Source organism: Stegostoma tigrinum, chromosome 26 (assembly GCF_030684315.1).
Source record: "Stegostoma tigrinum isolate sSteTig4 chromosome 26, sSteTig4.hap1, whole genome shotgun sequence".
Classification (NCBI taxonomy): Eukaryota; Metazoa; Chordata; class Chondrichthyes; order Orectolobiformes; family Stegostomatidae; genus Stegostoma; species Stegostoma tigrinum.
Window position 1 is genome coordinate 36,525,405 of NC_081379.1, and position 19,352 is coordinate 36,544,756.

General features: G+C 43.0%; 1 protein-coding gene across 3 annotated transcripts in view; it reads left to right on the forward strand.

The window, feature by feature from the left end:
• srrm4 (serine/arginine repetitive matrix 4) overlaps positions 1-19,352 on the forward strand; it is a 767,477-nt gene that overhangs the window by 708,427 nt on the left and 39,698 nt on the right. For all 3 annotated transcript variants that reach the window (XM_048556264.2, XM_059655098.1, XM_048556263.2), the window contains one exon: positions 17,368-17,460. In XM_048556264.2, the coding sequence (XP_048412221.1) occupies positions 17,368-17,460 (93 nt within the window). The remainder of the gene's footprint in view (positions 1-17,367; positions 17,461-19,352) is intronic.

The following is a 19,352-nucleotide window of genomic DNA, read 5'->3' on the forward strand; positions in this document are numbered from 1 at the left end:
TCAGCAGATTTAGCACCATCCGTGGGTAGAAGGCAAAGTTAACATTTCAAATCCAGTCACCCTTCTTCAGGACTAAAAGCATCTCGAAGAAAAGGAAGTATTTATGCTGACAACAGGGGCTAAGGAAAAGGAGTGAACAGATAGGTGGAGATGGAGCCCAAAGAGAGAGAGAGAGACAGAAAGAGAAAGAGAGAGAGAGAGATAGAAAGGAACAGATGGCAGACAAAGGGAATGTAGACAGTAAATAAAAACCAAAAGAGCTGTGGTTGCTGTAAATCAGAAACAAAATTAGAAGTTGCTGGAACAGCTCAGCAGATCTGGCAGCATCTGTGGAGAGAAATCAGAGTTTACATTTAGGGTCCGGTGACCCTTCCTCAAAACTCGTGGTAGATATAAAATTGCCAGTTTATATTTGTAGATGATGGTGTGGGAGGAGGGAGCAAGGAGTAAATTATACGAGGAGGTAGAGCTCAAAGTGAGAGAAGAGCAGTTGGACAGGCAAAGGAGCGGATAACAATCTGGCTAGGAGAGAGAATTGCTGTTAATGGGGACTATTAGTGGCTAACAATGGGTTGTGTGTAATAGCAGACTATGTGATAACAAGGCCAAGATAATAAAATGTGAGGCTGGATGAACACAGCAGGCCCAGCAGCATCTCAGGAGCACAAAAGCTGACGTTTTGGGCCTAGACCCTTCATCCCTCTCTGATGAAGATGCTGTGTGCATCCAGCCTCACATTTTATTATCTTGGATTCTCCAGCATCTGCAGTTCCCATTATCACTGATAACAAGGCCAGTTTTGTGGGATTTGGGGTAAGGACATGGGAGAGCTCGAGTCCTAAAGTTATTGAACTTGATATTGACACTAGAAGGCTGCAGGGTCACCATGAGGAAAATGAGATGCTGTTCTTCCACCTTGCACTGAGCTTTCCTAGAGCACTGCAGCAAGCCTAAGACAGATGTTACCCAGAGAACAAGGTGATGTATTAAAGTGTAGATAGTAAACCAGGGAAGAACCTAGATCGATAATAATGGGGGGGCTAAAAATAGTTGAAAATGGGTTAGCTGTGCTGAAATTAGTTCTACAAATATTTCTTTTTTGGTCACATTGATTTTGGGATGTAAGTTGGCCAATATGGCAGGAGAATCTTTAATTCTTTTTCTGACAATGTCAGGAAAGCTTTTATGTTTATTCGAGAGGACCTCAGTTTACTGTCTCATTCAAAAGACTGTACATTTGACAGAGCTTCAGCCAAGACTATTGGATCAATTTCTGGAGTTCACAATCAGTCCTAGCAACTTGATAAATAATCAATGACTCCCTGTGAAAGAAAATATTTGTGTCCATGATGATTGGTTTTCGTTGAATAACGAGTGAAGGCAAACCACAAATCAAACCAGTAAACCACAAGAATTAAAACATTTCTTCCATGGCCTTGTGAGTGCTTTTTAAAATTCCATTCAGTGTGTTTTCCCAGGTTTAGAAACTCATACGTGAGTTTTCACTCAAGAAGAACGCAGAGTTGGGACAACTCACAAACCCAACCTGGAGAAAGTTGAGATTTTCATTCTGAATCACTGGGCTTGATGGAAGGCAGGCCAGATGACCCTAGAATGAGTGCAGAGTCTGTCAGGTACAAAGGCAGGCTGGGTGGAAGGTCTGTCTTGCTCCTCCAATGCTGTGCCTAACCTCAAAAAAAGCAATAAAGCATATAATAGCCTTCGCTTCTCCAACCTATCACACACTCACTGTGTCTCAATACTGTCAATCCATGCCTCTTCATGTGCTCCAATCCTCTCAGCCTTTCAGCCCCTCATATTTCACATCATCCTGCCGCCCACCTGTCTCCTTTTATATCCCCTATGTCCATACCTGCCTCTGCCCCTATACGCATTAACAGTCTAAATGACAACCTATGCCCTCGGTTACTGCCGCATGGCCCTTAAAAATCGTATAGCTTCCAATGCCAATGTACCCACTCCAATGGCCCTTTTTGGCCTGTGTGTAAACAGTAAGCCATCTCTCACTATTCATCCACACATCACCCTTTGGCCTTACACCTACAATGTCAACTCACCTAGTGTCCACCATGGGCAAGACCAAGACACATGCTGAGATGAGTTTTTTTTAGAAGTTCTCAAGTATCTATTTGGAGAATTGATTATTTTTAAATCGGTAAAAACACATTCATCATATTTAACTTAATTTATTCCCTTATAAATATAAGCATTAGAATTTATGGGCCCACTTAAAGAGTGCATAACTACTTTAGCTATCAATCAAATTGTGAATTGAGAGGCACCCACTGTGATAATGGAAGATTGTGAAGTCAATCATCAAGTCAATTAACTTAATAATGTTAAACGCTTGGCTTACATCAACATATGGAGTGAAATGACAAAGGCTGCTTTTTATTAATTATTCTTTCAAATATTCAAAGGATATGGGTTTTAAATGTTTTAACAGCTACCTTTGACAACTCTTGATTATCTCTTTGAGCAGCACCTTTCCACAGTTTCCATTGACACATTTGACAGTTCCTTTTGATGGCTTCTTTTAGTAGTCCCCAACAGCTTGACAGTTCAAATGAATTTACACACCTTTATGTCGACTCTTAACAATTTAAAATGGTATTTTATTTCTCCCAAGAGGCATCTGACATTCCCCAAAAGGTTTCCTTACCAATATATTCAAAAGTGTATCTTACCTCTACAAGAACAGAGCATGGTTTTCAGCAGGGATCAGTACTGGGCCCTAGTTTGCTTGTCATTTATTTAAACAATTTTGAAGAATATAGAAGGCGTGTTCATTAAGTTTGTGGATGACACCAAAATTGGTGGTGTAGAAGACAGTGAAGAAGGTTTTCTAAGATTACAAAGGAATCTTGATTAAATGGGTCAATGGGTGAAAAATGCCAGATAGAGTCCAAGAAAACAAAGTGTGGAGCTGGATGAACACAGCAGGCCAAGCAGCATCTCGGGAGCACAAAAGCTGATGTTTCGGGCCTAGACCCTTCATCGGAAAAGGGGGATGGGGAGAGGATTCTGAAATAAATAGAATCTGGATAAATGCGAGGTGTTGCATTTTGGTACACAAATAAGGCTGACTTATACAAGAGATAATGGGAACTGCAGATGCTGGAGATTCCAAGATAATAAAATGTGAGGCTGGATGAACACAGCAGGCCAAGCAGCACCTCAGGAGCACAAAAGCTGACGTTTCGGGCCTAGACCCTTCATCAGAGAGGGGGATGGGGGGAGGGAACTGGAATAAATAGGGAGAGAGGGGGAGGCGGACCGAAGATGGAGAGTAAAGAAGATAGGTGGAGAAAGTGTGGGTGGGGAGGTAGGGAGGGGATAGGTCAGTCCAGGGAAGACGGACAGGTCAAGGAGGTGGGATGAGGTTAGTAGGTAGCTGGGGGTGCGGCTTGGGGTGGGAGGAAGGGATGGGTGAGAGGAAGAACCGGTTAGGGAGGCAGAGACAGGTTGGACTGGTTTTGGGATGCAGTGGGTGGGGGGGAAGAGCTGGGCTGGTTGTGTGGTGCAGTGGGGGGAGGGGATGAACTGGGCTGGTTTAGGGATGCAGTGGGGGAAGGGGAGATTTTGAAACTGGTGAAGTCCACATTGATACCATTGGGCTGCAGGGTTCCCAGGCGGAATATGAGTTGCTGTTCCTGCAGCCTTCGGGTGGCATCATTGTGGCAGTGCAGGAGGCCCATGATGGACATGTCATCAAGAGAATGGGAGGGGGAGTGGAAATGGTTTGCGACTGGGAGGTGCAGCTGTTTGTTGCGAACTGAGCGGAGGTGTTCTGCAAAGCGGTCCCCAAGCCTCCGCTTGGTTTCCCCAATGTAGAGAAAGCCGCACCGGGTACAGTGGTTGCAGTATACCACATTGGCAGATGTGCAGGTGAACCTCTGCTTAATGTGGAATGTCATCTTGGGGCCTGGGATGGGGGTGAGGGAGGAGGTGTGGGGACAAGTGTAGCATTTCCTGCGGTTGCAGGGGAAGGTGCCGGGTGTGGTGGGGTTGGAGGGCAGTGTGGAGCGAACAAGGGAGTCATGGAGAGAGTGGTCTCTCCGGAAAGCAGACAGGGGTGGGGATGGAAAAATGTCTTGGGTGGTGGGGTCGGATTGTAAATGGTGGAAGTGTCGGAGGATAATGCGTTGTATCCGGAGGTTGGTAGGGTGGTGTGTGAGAACGAGGGGGATCCTCTTGGGGCAGTTGTGGCGGGGGCGGGGTGTGAGGGATGTGTCGCGGGAAATGCGGGAGACGCGGTCAAGGGCGTTCTCAATCACCGTGGGGGGGAAGTTGCGGTCCTTGAAGAACTTGGACATCTGTGATGTGCGGGAGTGGAATGTCTTATCGTGGGAGCAGATGCGGCGGAGGCGGAGGAATTGGGAATAGGGGATGGAATTTTTGCAGGAGGGTGGGTGGGAGGAGGTGTATTCTAGGTAGCTGTGGGAGTCGGTGGGCTTGAAATGGACATCAGTTACAAGCTGGTTGCCTGAGATGGAGACTGAGAGGTCCAGGAAGGTGAGGGATGTGCTGGAGATGGCCCAGGTGAACTGAAGGTTGGGGTGGAAGGTGTTGGTGAAGTGGATGAACTGTTCGAGCTCCTCTGGGGAGCAAGAGGCGGCGCCGATACAGTCATCAATGTACCGGAGGAAGAGGTGGGGTTTGGGGCCTGTGTAGGTGCGGAAGATGGACTGTTCCACGTAACCTACAAAGAGGCAGGCATAGCTGGGGCCCATGCGGGTGCCCATGGCCACCCCCTTAGTCTGTAGGAAGTGGGAGGAGTCAAAAGAGAAGTTGTTGAGTGTGAGGACGAGTTCCGCTAGGCGGATGAGAGTGTCGGTGGAGGGGGCGTGGTCGGGCCTGCGGGACAGGAAGAAGCGGAGGGCCTTGAGGCCATCTCCATGCGGAATGCAGGTGTACAGGGACTGGACGTCCATGGTGAATATGAGGTGTTGGGGGCCAGGGAATTGGAAGTCCTGGAGGAGGTGGAGGGCGTGGGTGGTGTCACGGACGTAGGTGGGGAGTTCCTGGACCAAAGGGGAGAAAATGAAGTCCAGATAGGTGGAGATGAGTTCGGTGGGGCAGGAGCAGGCTGAGACGATGGGTCGGCCAGGGCAGGCAGGTTTGTGGATTTTGGGAAGGAGATAGAAACGGGCTGTGCGGGGTTGTGGAACAATGAGGTTGGAGGCTGTGGGTGGGAGGTCCCCTGAGGTGATGAGGTCATGAATGGTGTTGGAGATGATGGTTTGGTGCTCGGGTGTGGGGTCATGATCGAGGAGGCGGTAGGAGGTGGTGTCGGAGAGTTGGCGTCTGGCCTCGGCGATGTAGAGGTCAGTACGCCATACTACCACTACAAACTTGGATAATGTTGTAGAACGGAGGGATCTGGGGTGTAAGTACATAATTTTTTGGAGTTTGTGTCTCATATCGACAGTTGGGTTAAAAAACGGCACTGGCACACTTGCCTTCATTGCTCAGTCCTTTGAGAATAGGAGCTGGAAGGCATGTTGAGGTTGTACAGGATATTGCTGAGGGTTCTTCTGGAATCCTGTGTCCAGTTCTAGTCACCCAGTTATAGGAAGGATATTATTAAGCTGGAGAGGGTTCAGAAGAGATTTACCAGGATGTTGCCGGGTGTAGAAGGTTTGAGTTATAAAGAAAGGCTGGACAGGCTGGGACATTTTTCACTGGAACGCAGGACATTGAGGGGTGACCTAAGTTTATAAAGTAATGAGAGGCTAGGATGGGGGATTCCAAGAAAAGGGGACACATTTTTAAGGCGAGAGAGGAGAGATTTAAAAAAGACACGAGGGGCAAATTTTTTTACAAAGAGGGTGGTTTGAATGTGGAATGAACTTGCTGAGGAAGTGGTAAGTGTGGGTAAAATTACAACCTTTAAAAGGTAAATACATAAATAGGAAAGGTTTGAAGGGATATGGGCCAGGAGCAGGGAAGTGGGGCGAGTTTGGTTTGGGATTATGGGCTGGTTGGACCAAGGGTCTGTTTCCATACTATATAAAGGTACAACTGTATGACTCCACAGGCTTTGGCCTACTTCTACCAGGTTGAAGTTGAACACATTGTGTTCTTCTCTCCTGACTAATAAATATCCAACATGACTGGAGACAGCTTTTGTTTGAAATCAGCAAAAGTCTTCATAAACCGTGAATGTACAAAATGTGACCCTTTCCCATTATCCCCTTCCAAAATAATGAAGTCCATTTTGGGGGTGGGGTTGGGGGGAGGCAGACATCCAGATTTCAGCCTCTGCAAAGAAACTACAGAGTGGTCTATACAGCTCAGTCCATCATGCAAACCAGCCTTCCATCTATTGATGCCATCTAGACTTCCTGCTGCCTTGGGAAAGCAACCAAAATCACCAAAACACCTCACACCCCAGTCATACTCTCTTCCACTTTCCTCCACCAGCAGAAGATATAAAAGTTTGTATACACACATGAATAGATTCAAGAACAGCTTCTTCCCTGCTTTTAATAGACCTCTGAATGGACCTCTCAAATTTTAAATTTAATGTTGATGTCGCTCTTTCGGCACCTTCTCTGCAGCCATTACAATGCATTCTTTGTTCTGTCCTATGACTCTATGCACTGTACCTAGGTACATGTGACAATAATAAATCAAATAGAATCAGTTTTGAAGCAACAGAGAAGCTGTCCATTGTTGTGAAAACTTAGACCTCAGTTTTACAAATGTTGGTCGTAGGAAACAGTACAAACTTTTGTCATGACACAGTACCATTGTATATAGTAAATAATGATGTATGAGCCAAGAGACTGTGCAATATCAGCCTATAATATAAATGATTCATCTACCTTCCACATGTAATTGTATGTTCTGTTTATGGTTTACACCCCCACTATAATACTGAGCAAAGCAGTATTGCTGAAATGTGTGAAGTGTCAGTTGCACAGATTTCATGTGTAACTTACTCCAAGCTGCAGGAGTCCCTCTGCAGTTACCAGCCAACCAATTGTGACAAATTATTGTGTCAGTTCAGCAACATATCAATTGGCTGATATCGTTTATAGTGCTGAGCAACAAATTATAATGCTATCCAAAAACGACAGAATAATGGATAGGTTGAATAGCTACAAGTCATTAACATAAACTAGGGACTCAAATTGTGCCGTAAATCATTAGATTGAATTGAGCAATTTACGCAGATTATCCAAATCTCAAGATTGTTTTTAATTTCTCAAACATTAACTCCCTCCTGCCTGCTTATTGCTTTGTGTAAGGACAGGAATATTCTATAGGAGGCTTTCATCTGTCTATAGTCTATGGACAATTGGCAGTTAAAGTTCTAACAGAAGCCTTGTGCATCTGCTTTCTGACCCAGCCCAGCTTTCAATCAGCCCTTCAAATGTGTATGCAGCATCACACAGATCGAAAACAGGATGTTGTTTAATTACACAAATTACGGCTCTATTTCTGCCACAGCATAATGACTACAAGCTTCAAGATGTAGTTGACGCCAATTTCACCTTCCCCAGAGTTGAGAGCCCAAAGCACTGGTACCTGATGGGTCATAGAAGGCCATAGAAACATAAGTGCAGGACATGGTCATTCGGTCTCTTTAAGCCTGTTCTGCAATTCAATTTCATTGGAGCTAATCTGCATCTTAACTCCAGTACCCACCATTGTTCCTAACTGTTTATTTCATTGCCTGTGCAAAAAAAATCTGATTTGAAATTTTTATTGATTTATTACGCAGCAGTTTTCTGGAAAGACTTAGTTTTGGATTTCCACTAATTTCTGTGCAAAGAAATGTTTCCCTGTCCTCCCCATGAACAGCCTAACTCTTAGCTTATTTGCCATCTTCAAGAAAGTATGTTTTCTGTTTCATTGGGATTTTTGCGAGGCCAGGAGGAGCCTGCCACAGAAGCAGCCATGCAGATGGGCAAATGAATTGTCAATGTCACAAAATCAACTTTTTCCCATTCATACATAACAACTTAAGAACAGTCTGTGGGTCTGCAAAGTAGTCATTCAATTTAAGGTATATTCAGCGTACCCCCTCCTGTATTTTGGCTGAAGACAATGTTAAGTATGAAATTAGCTGAAGGAAGAAACAAGTGTTGAAGGCTGAGGGTTGGTCACCCTTGAGCATGCTCATTGAAACATTGATGTTTGATGCCTGACTCAGTGCAATTTTGACAGCTACAATTGAATGAAAACATCACATTTTTTCCAAATAAAAACTAATTCTTCAGAATGAAATACTTTTCTTTATTCAGAAATTCAGAAGTCTGAACAGCAAAGAGACTTGGGAGTTCTAGCCCATGATCCTCTCAAGGTAAACCTGCAGGTCGAGTCAGTAATGAGAAAGGCAAATGAAACCTTGGCATTTATTCTGTGAGGACTTGAACATAAAAGCAGAGATGTACTTCTGGGGCTCTATAAGGCTCTGGTCAGGCCACATTTGGACTATTGTGCGCAGTTTTAGGCCCCATATCTAAGGAAAGATGTACTGACCCTGGAGGGGGTTCAGAGGAGGTACACGAGAATGGTCCCAGGATGAAAAGCTTAATATATGAGGAGCAGAAACAAAGTTGCCCGAAAAACTCAGCATGTCTGGCAGCATCTGTGGAGGAGAAAACAGAGTTAATGTTTCGGGTCTGGTGACCCTTTGTCAGATCTCTGTTCTTCCAGTTCTGAGGAAGGGTCACCGGACCTGAAACGTTAACTCTGTTTTCTCCTCCACAGATGCTGCCAGACCTGCTGAGCTTTCCAGCAACTTTGTTTTTATTCCTGATTTAAGCATCTGCAGTTCTTTTGGTTCTTAATATATGAGGAACGTTTGAGGACTCTGGGTCTATACTCAATGGAGTTTAGAAGGATGAAGGGAGATCTAATTGAAGCTAACAGAATATTGAATGGCCTGGACAGAGTGGATGTTGGGAAGATGTATCCATTGGTAGGAGAGACTAGGACCCGAGAGCACATCCTTAGAGTAAAGGGAAGACCATTTAGAACAAAGATAAGGAGAAACCTCTTTAGCCAGAGAGTGGTGAATCGATGGAATTCCCTGCCACAGCAAGCTGTGGAGGCCAGGTTACAGCTGCAGAGAAGGTACAGAGAAAGAAAGATCAGAATTATCATTTGAGAGGTCCATTCAAAAGTCTGATAACAGCAGGGAAAAGCTACTCTTGGTTCTGTTTGTACACATCTTCAAGTATATTCAAACTTTTATATCTTCTGCCTGATGGAAGAGGGTGGAAGGGAGCAAAACCAGGGTGGGAGGGCTCCTTGATCACATTGCTTTCCCGAGGCAGCGAGAAGTATAGATGGCATCAATGGATGGAAGGCTGGTTTGTATAGTGGGTTGGGCTGTGCTTACAACTCTGTAGTTTCCTGCGGTCTTGAACAGAGCAGTTGCCATACCATGTTGTGATGTATCCAAATAGGATGTCTTCTAGGTACATCCATAAAAATGGGTAAGAATCCTTGTGAACATGCTGAATTTCCTTAGCCTCCTAAAGGAGTAGAGATGTTATGTTTTCTTGACAACTGCATCAACGAGGTTGGACCAGGACATATCATTGGTAATCATCGCTCCCAGAAACATACCGATGGTATGTATGCATGCATAGCCTCCATGATTGCGTATGGCATGGGAACTTAGACTAGACAGAAAAAAGAAATAAGCCCAGTACTTTCAACTCTGCATAGGGAACCCAGTCCAAACAGTTCAATTCTAGGTCCCAATTGTATACAATATGTTCAAGATACAAGCACTGGAATTTGTAAAGAGCCAGAGAGGAAAACCAATTTTAAAAAACTGACACCCAGTAGTCAACATACTGGTCCCACTTGTCCACCATTTTGAAGTATTCAAGACCAGTTGGGCCAATATTCCTCATTCACCAATTATACTGGTCTTTCCTTGTGACTGGGGCAGGGAGCAGCTCACTAACTAATTCAGGTTGTGAGGAGATTCCTGAGGCTGCAGGGTCATTGGAAGGCCTACTCCCACTGACAGACTGACAGCCCGACCATCTGAGGTGGGCACTATAAATTCCGGATAAGAGACAGTATGATGGTGGCCTCTGAACAAAAAGTTAGACCTGGCCATTGTTGTGGATGGGAATACACTCTCAGGGGATGGAGAGTGATAGTAGCTGTGGTCTGCCAATTGTTATGGGTCACAGTGGAGTTGGAAATGAGCTTTAGTAAGGTCCTGCACTTAATGTTAAATCAGGCACATCATCAGGACAACCCTAATGTTGGAGACCACTGGGAACTATCACATTTAATTTTTCCTCTGTACACACAACACGTAACACGTCATATCTCAAATTGCTCATTCGTTCTTTCCCGGAATGTAATGGCCTGGAAATAAACAATCAAATTTTAAATGAATCAATAGTAATTGCCTCCATTAACTTTGTCAGGAGAGACTTCTGTAAATTCACAACTCACACACTGCAATGTTAAGTGGGACCAAATTCCCATCAATATAAGTGAATTTTTTAAAGGGCCAGAGAGGAAAACCAGTAAAAAAAACATATTGATACCCAGAAGTCAACATACTGGTCACACGTGACCACCATTTTGAGGTTTATAGGACCATCCGGGCCAGTATTCCTCATTCCCCAGTTATATTGGGCTTTGAATGAATTTAAATATTGTCTTCATTATTTCCACAAACTAATTTTGAATTGGTGCTCTTCAGGGATAAGCTCTTCTGGGCTACTGCTCTAGACAAGGGTAGCTTGCCATAAAATACAAGTCACTCCCTGCAACCAACTTCACGCAGATGCAATAGCAAATTGCCGCAGTTGCTGGAAATCAGAAACAAAAACAGAAAATCCTCGGAGAAACTCAGCAGGACCTTCAGTCAACAGTCAATGACCTGAAACTCTTGCTTCTCTCTGCCAGACCTGCTGAGCATTTCCAGAATTTTCAGTTTGCAGTCTTTCATATCAATGTTTGCTGCTTCATCTTTGTCATCATGAAGCAGGAGAAGAAGCTTCAGGTCTGTGATGGTGAGAAGGTGTTGCATTCATTTCCATGGGTATCAGGCAGTGATAAACACCCCAAACAAATACATGCTTCAATGTATGTTGGCAGTGCAAACAGTGAGACACTGTGTCAAGAACAAGAGAATCCTTAGGTTTGAGGCTTTTGAAGTTCTATGGTCTATTTCAATCAAACACATGGGCTCTGTCTTTTCCTCAAATCTGAATGCAAATTAAAAGGGAAATGCATATGAGCTGCTGATGGATGGCAATTAACTAGGGCAGAATTGGAGAAGACAATGAACTAACTCTTTAATGTGGCGTCAGATTTTTGGCCATGCAGCTGGATGATGCTGCGTAAAGTAAAAGCCTGACCCCTACTGGTCAAGATACACTGTTGCTTCAAATTAAAAGTTGCCTCCTCTCCTGAAGCCCTGGACAAAGTGCTGTCATCATATGTTATAGTTACATGTTAGTTTTCTTTCAGGGGGATATACCACTATTTTACGTGTTGTAAAGATTTCAAAATGATCTTCTATTGGTAAATCAATCCATAAACATAAACCCCAACAGCTTCAATTCAAGATCCAAAACTAAACTCACCTTAGCTCTTTCAAGACTTTTTTTCTTGTGACTGATTTTCCCCCAATCCACTTCAAAATTGCAAAACTTTTATTATGATTCTAAACTCAATTTCAGGCTTGTTCCAAGGTCACTCTCTCCATAGATTTCTGGTGACTTTTGCAATTATTTGGTATAAGCCAGTTAAACAGCTGGGCCAAGGTCGTAACAGAGACACCAGAGATAAATAGCCTTACACATTTAGGAATCCCTAAGACACGATGTAAATTGTCTTGTTAAGTGAAATCAGTTGTAGACTAGTGAACTAACAACTAACCTGGGTTTGCTATGTCTGTTTAGCCCATGGATAACCTCAAGGTTCAAATTGATAAGGTAAATGCCCCACTTTTGCTATATAAGATTGCATGGAAAGCCACTTGAAGAATAATTCTAGAATGAGGTATAGTACTGGGTTATTCCCAATCCCTTATCTGAGTTGACTAAACCTCTTTCAACAAGGGGCATGCACCCATTTGGAGACTATGCCTCTGAGAGACATACACCAGGGGTAATGGTGCATTTGATTCATTCATGAATTTTGTGCTGGGGTGGGGGTTAAGAGTTGCTTTACAAAAGGGGTCAGTTCATTCACTCGTGGGCTTTGCTTGCTGGCCAGCATTTTTTGTTGCCGGTCCTTAGTTTCCTTTGAGAAGATGATGATGAGCTGCCACCTTGAACCTTTGTAGTCCACCTGGGTTCAAAGAATAGAATCCCCGCAGTGTGGAAACAGGCCACGCAGCCCAACAAGTCTACAGAGACCTTCTGAGGACCATCCCACCCAGATCCATCTCCAAGCCTATCCCTATATTTCCCACAGCTAATACATCTAACCTGCACATTGCTGAACACTGTGGACAATTTAGCATGGCCAATTCACCTGGCCTGCACATCTTTGGAATGTGGGAGGAAGCCAGAGCACCCAGGCAAAGCCCACAAAGCCACGCGGAGAATGTGCAGACTCTACACAGGCAGTTGCCCAAGGCTGGGAGAGAACCAGATCCCCGGTACTGTGAGGCAGTGCTAACCACTGACCCACCGTGCCATAAGCCACAGTTGACCGACAATGCCTTTAGGGAGGGAATTCCAGGACTTTGAACCAGCGACAGAAAGGAACACCAGTATATTTCCAAGTCAGGAAAGTGACTGGCTTGGAGGGGACCTTGCAGGTGGTGGTATATATGTTCCCATGTATCTGCTGCCTTCGTCCTTCTAGTTGGAAGTGGTTGTGGGTCTGGAAGGTACTTTCTAAAGATCTTTAATGAATTTCTGCAGTGCATCTTATAGATGATACAATGCTGCTACTAGCTTCAGAGGTGGAGGGAGCGGATGTGGTGCCCATCAAGTGGGCTGCTTTGTTCTGCATCATGTCCAGCTTCTTGAATGTTGTTGGGCCTGCCCCCATGCAAGTAAGTGGAGGAGTATTCCGTCACACTCCTGACAAATACCTTATACATGGTGGGCAGGAATTGGAGAGTCAGGAGGTGAGTTACTTGCTGCAGTATTCCCAGCATCTGACCTGCTGTTATAGCCATTGTGTTTATATAGCAAGTCCAGTTGAGCTTCTGGTCACTAGTAATCCCCAGGATATTCTTGGTGGAGGATTCAGTGATGGTAACACAAAAGATTGTCAAAGGGTGGTGATAATCTTAGATTGTCTCTAATTGGTGATGGTCATGGTCTAGCATTTGTGTGGAGTGAGTGTTTACTGCAACTAGTAAATTGTGTGTTCAGTATTTGGTAGATTTATCAGTATTAGTAAGATTTTATTAATTGTTTTAAAGGTTATTGGTACTTGTAAGGCTTTCATTAGCACTGGCAATGTTAACTACAAATAAAGGAATGGTAAAGCTGCCACCCTTCAAAATACACATTCTGTGCTATGTGGGAACTCCAGAATGTCTGCTGCTATGGAGAGTTTAAGCTAAACCAGGAAGGGTGTCAGCACCAGGAGAGCAGAAATGAATTTCAAGGTGTGCAGAGTTTCGGGGGGGATAGGTGGCATTTAAATAAAGAATAATAATTTTATAGGTGGAGTCCAAGTAAGAAAGAAAGTAAAAAAAATCATTGTTGGTGCTCATGTATATCAATTAACAGAGCAAGATAAGTAAGATTGATGAGTTGCAGGTGAAGATTGGAAATACAATGTTGTGGCTACAGCAAACACCTAGCTGAAGCAAGGACAGAACTGTTCACGAGTGTTGTATAGGGCTCTGGGTAACTATCAATCAGTGATTGCTTGTGTTCAATAGATGCTTGCTAGCAATCCTCCTTTCTGTGCTGAGTCTAATTTTCAGTGGTAACAAATAACCCATTGGAGAGTCTTAACAAGAAGAGATGTTTGTTTTATATAAGAAGCTGTATTTTACAGTAAAAGTAATAGTGATAGTAATATTAACTAGTTAGTCATATCTGCAACTATCAGGAGGTAGAAATGCCACATCTGATTCAATCAGGATCTCATGCTAGGCTACCCAATTCTCCATCCTTAGACATCATTAGATTGGATGAAACAATGCAACTTCAGCATTAACTCATTCAGAAGGATTACTCTTCACAGCTAAAAGATATTCATGAAAGATAAGTGACAATGAAAAGGGGAGGGTTGGCAGTATTGATTAATGAGAGTGTTGGAGTCCTGGGAAGAGGATATGCCAGAGAAGTTAAGGAGAGAAGAGTTTGGCTAGTGCTAAGGAACAAAAAAGGTGTCATTAATGTTCAACATATCTATAGGCCACCAACTAGTCAGAAGTATGTAAAAAAGGAAACTTGCAAGGAAGTTACAGAGTCGTGTAAAATTATAGAATAGTTATAATCGAGGACATTAATTATCCAAATATATTTTAAGTGCAGTGATAATGTAATGGATGAAGAGGGGTAAGAATGCCTGCGAGAAATTCAGGAGAACTTTCTCCTGTATCATTTCACTCCAATCAAAAAAGAGACACTCCGGGATCTGGTTCTTACACTGTAGAGGTCAAATGTCAATGTGGGACCATTTTCTGGGACATTGATCACCTCCATAACTTTTAGGAACTGTAGAAAAATTAATGCACAAGATAGAGGAAGAATTATTAATTGGGGCAAAACCAACTTTAGTGGAAAATGAATGAATCTGGGTCAAATAAATTGGATTCCACAGCTGGTAGAAAAATTGGAGCTGAACAATGGGCCTCTTCCAAAGACGGATGGCAGAAGCCTTCTCAAAGTACGTTTCCTCAAACAAGAAAGATCAGGAAAATAAAAGCAGAGCTGCTGGAGTGACGAAAGAGGTAGCAATTATCATCCAAAGAAGAAAAAAATGTGCTTATGATGTCAGGTTAAAAATACAATCGAGGCTGAACATAAAAGGGATAGAGGGAAAGTGAGAAAAGCAAATGAGAGAAGCAAAAAAAAATGGAACAAGAATGCAAGCTAACATAAAGGGGAATTAAAATTTGTTCTGTATGCATACAAATAATAAAATCAGGGTAAAGAAGAGTAGGGTCAGTTAGGAGCCAAAAAAGGGGATTTGCACATAGGGACAGAGAGTGTGGCAATTAAATTAATATTTTACATCTGTCTTTAACAAGATCAAAGATGTTGTCCAAGCCATGGTGACTGAGTCACTAGCAGGGTTTAGAATTGAAAAGGAGGAATTGGTTAGACATCCGTGCTTAAAATTGACAAGGCATGAGGACTGGGTGAGATGCATCCAGAGATACTGAGAAATCAGTCTCCCTTTGTCAAGAGGCTGATCCCAGAGGAGTGGGGAATTGCTAATGCTACACCCTTACTCAAACAAGGTGTCTGGATTAGCCAAGACGCTGCAGACCAATTAGTTTAACTCTGGCGGCTGGGAAAATTCTCGAAACGATAATTTTGGGCAAAATTAATTGTCCCACAGACAAATGCTGTTTAATTAAGAAGATCCAACATGTAGTTTTTAAGGGAAAATCATATTGATCTACCTTACTTAGCTTTTGGTAAGGTAACATGAAGAGTTTATAAGGGCTGTGCTGTTGTGTGGTGTCCGGAAAGGCAGCAGATTTTGGATATAATGCCACACAACAGGCTTGTGATCAAATTTGAGTTCATGGAATAAAAGGAACAGAAGCAATGTGGATACAGCCCTCTCTGATGAAGGGTCTAGGCCCGAAACTTCAGCTTTTGTGCTCCTGAGATGCTGCTTGGCCTGTTGTGTTCATCCAGCTTCACACTTGGTTATCATGGATACAACGTTGACTAAGTGATAGGAAATGGTGAATAATGGTCAATGGATGCTTTTCAGGTCGGGAAAGGCTTTGGTGGAGCTCTCCAGGGACCCTTGTTTTTTTCTGATATGCATTAATAATCTAGACCTTGATGAACTGGGCACAATTTCAAAACTTGCAAATGATACAAAGCTTTGAAACATCTTAAAGTGTGAAGAGGATAGTGTAGAACTTCAAAATGACATAAACATGTTGGTTGAGTGGTCAGAAGGTAGTGGATGAAGTTTACTGTGAAGTATGAAATGGCACATTTTGGTAGGAAGAATGGAGACAGGCAAAATAGAATAATGGGTACAACTTTAAAGCAGAGCAGGAACAGTAGAACCTGGGGCTTTCTTTTATACATAAATTATTAAACTTGATAGGTTCGGTTGATAGAGCAATTACTGAGTCTCTTTGGTAGAGACATAGAGTTCAAGATCAAGGAGACTTTCTTGAACTTATGTAAAATACTCGCTTGGCATTAACTGATGTATTGCCTTCAGTTTAGGTAGGAAGTGAAGGTATTAGTAAGAATGCAGAAGCAATTTACAAGAATGGTTCGAGCAATTTCAGTAATGAAGAAAGTTTGGAGAAGGTGGTACTGATGTATTAGTGTAAAGAAGGCTGAGAAGAGATCTGTTTAAAGTATTCAAATTCGTGCAAGATCTGGACAGAGAGAAAAGGGAGAAAAAGTGCCCACTTGTGAAATATTCGAGAATAAGAGGGCACTGATTTGATGCAATTCATTAAAGCAACAAAAGTGATATAAGAGAAAATGGTTTCATGTTGCGAGCAGTCAGGGTTTGGAATGTACTTCCTGGGACAGTGGTGGAGACAGATACAAGTGCTGCATAAAAAGGAGAATTAAATGGTTATATGCAAAGGAAGAATGTTCAGCATTATGAGGAGAAGGCAAGAGAATGGAAATATAAGTGAGACACTCATTTGAAGGGCCGTCGCAATCATGATGGGTTCCACTCTCACAGCTGAATACTCAATAGTGTGTTATAATTGGCCTCAGCAACCTCAACCTTGAGAGGAATGATAGAGTTGGACTAAGGATAGATCCAATGCATCTGTGGGGTGAGGATTGAATCTTGGTCATCTCTGCTGCTTCTTATGCTCAGACAGTCAATGGAGAAGTTTGGCTAGGTTTAAATACAAAAAAAAATGACATTTATACAAGGTGCCCTTAAAGTTGCTCATGGGATAATAAGAACTGAAACAGTTCCTACTGGGCACCGATACTTGGCACCAAGGTGCCCATAATTCAGACTGTTAATCAGTAAGGGGAAAAGGCCAGAAGGTGGAGTTGACACTTATCAGATCTGTCACAATCTCATTGAATGGTGCAGCAGACCTGATGGGTCGAATGGCCTACTTCTGCTCCTATGTCTTGTCTTATGTTTGATGTTTCTAGGATTTAAAGTGGGACTTACAGATTGTGGGCAATTGAATTCTCAATCCTGGATAGCGGAATACTGATTGTCTCTCTCTTTTGTCTTCCTGTTAAGGTCTCAGGTTGCACCAACTTCGCGTAAAGGCCACAGATGCAGACATTCTAGTTCGCAGAGTTCAGCCTCCAGGTCTTCCAGCTGCTCCAGCAGGTAAATCTGTGCTCTTTCCTCCCACTCACACATTAATCCCAGCGCCTGCCATTACTACACACTATGAACCATTCATCAGCACTCCATCTCATCCACCCCCTCACCCCTAGCCGCCACAATCCCAAGCCCATCACTCAGCACTTGAGTCTGCCTCCACCACAGTCCCAGGAAGTACATTCCAAACCCTGACTGCTCGCAACATGAAACCATTTTCAGATATTTGTTAAGGAAACTAGACCACTACAGTTGAGTGAAGTGTGAACATTGTAAATATTTATCTCAGCGTGCATGCTGTAAAACACCATTAATATTGTTTTAAGCTTGACTATATAATTTAATGGCACCACAATTCCTTACTCACCTCTCCAGTGCTTTAATCTAATAGCAGTTGGAAAATCACATTAAACGCTTTCCAAGCGCTTCTCTCTAAAGTACTTCCATCAAAACATTTATCACCCTTCAGAAGCTCAAAATGTGTTTGTCTTTCATATCGTCCCTGTAGTACAGCAAGTACAAAAGGAAAGGCTTCCATTTATACTAAGAATCTTATCCCTTCTCAATATACTGTACAACCAATGAATTAGTCTAAGTGCACAGTCATCATTCTTAGGTACAGCACTGCAGCAGTCAATTAATGGAAAGTCAGCTCCCATCAACAGCAACGGAGATGAAAGATCTCTTTATTTGATTTTCAGGTCTTGTTGGTTTGAAGGAAAGAAGCTCAGCAGTGGAATACGTTACTGCCAGGGGTTGTTGAAGGAGCAGCTTTGCTCAGGACACTGGGAGAATTACCTGGTCACCTTCAAAGCTCTCACATTTAGTAAAGAGGATTCGGCAAAGCTGAAAGAGCCCGGTTTAACCATTGTCATTTCCTCTGCCTTCATTGCCTGTTCAGCTTTATTCCTCTCAATACCATGATGGTAGTTTGTTGCAAATAAATGGCTTGATATAGGGCAGTCAACCACATTGCTGTGATTCTGGAGTCCCATAAACACCAGAGCAGTGAACATAGCAGAATTCCTTTCCTAAAGGACATTCGGAAACAAGAATCAGTAAAGCTTTCATTACTGAGACCAAATTCCATTTCTGGATTTTTTATTAGCCAATTGAATTCAAATTCCATGAGGTACCATGATGGGATTTGAACTCCTGCCCTCTGTCTTTGTAGTTATTGTCCATTGCCCTCTCTGGATCAATACGACTGAACATAATGACTACGGTCTGTACTTTCACTGCAATCTACTTCTTTATTTATCACTTAGCCAGTTTAACACTACAGCATAAAATTGTATCAGGTTACACACCAAAGCAGCCTCAAACTCACCAGTGAGATTTAGGTATTGTCTACAGGGATAACAATCCAGGGTTCAACTGCTCAGCAGGGCGTGTTCCTCTTCTCCAAGCTCAGTGTCCTGTTGCTGCAATAGTTATTCCTAGGTTATTGCTTTGATGTCTTCAGAAACTCTTGTTTTTAAAAGCTTTCTCCTAACCATCCACAAAATTTGACTCCCACCCAGGACCTTTATGACTCTGAGATGACCCATCTAAGAGTCATACAGACAAGATGCGTCAATTTCATTGTCGTCCCTTCCATCTTTAATTTAGCAGCCTTCACAACCATGCAGGCCAAGCAGCCCTTACCATCAAATTTCTGCCTAATGAGCAATGCCGGGTTCTGCCTTCTACAGTACAGTATTGCTCCTGTAAAGTTGGCCACTTTTTTCCCATCATCCTTGCAGAGTCTTAACTGTTAATGATTGTAGCACAGGATAGCAATTAAGAAGCAGCCATACAGCTATGTAGGTACTAATGTTATCATGATGACACTGCTGTTTGCCTAACCTAGATTTGATTGTTAAGTATTGAATTCCAATTACAAAACATTTTTCAGA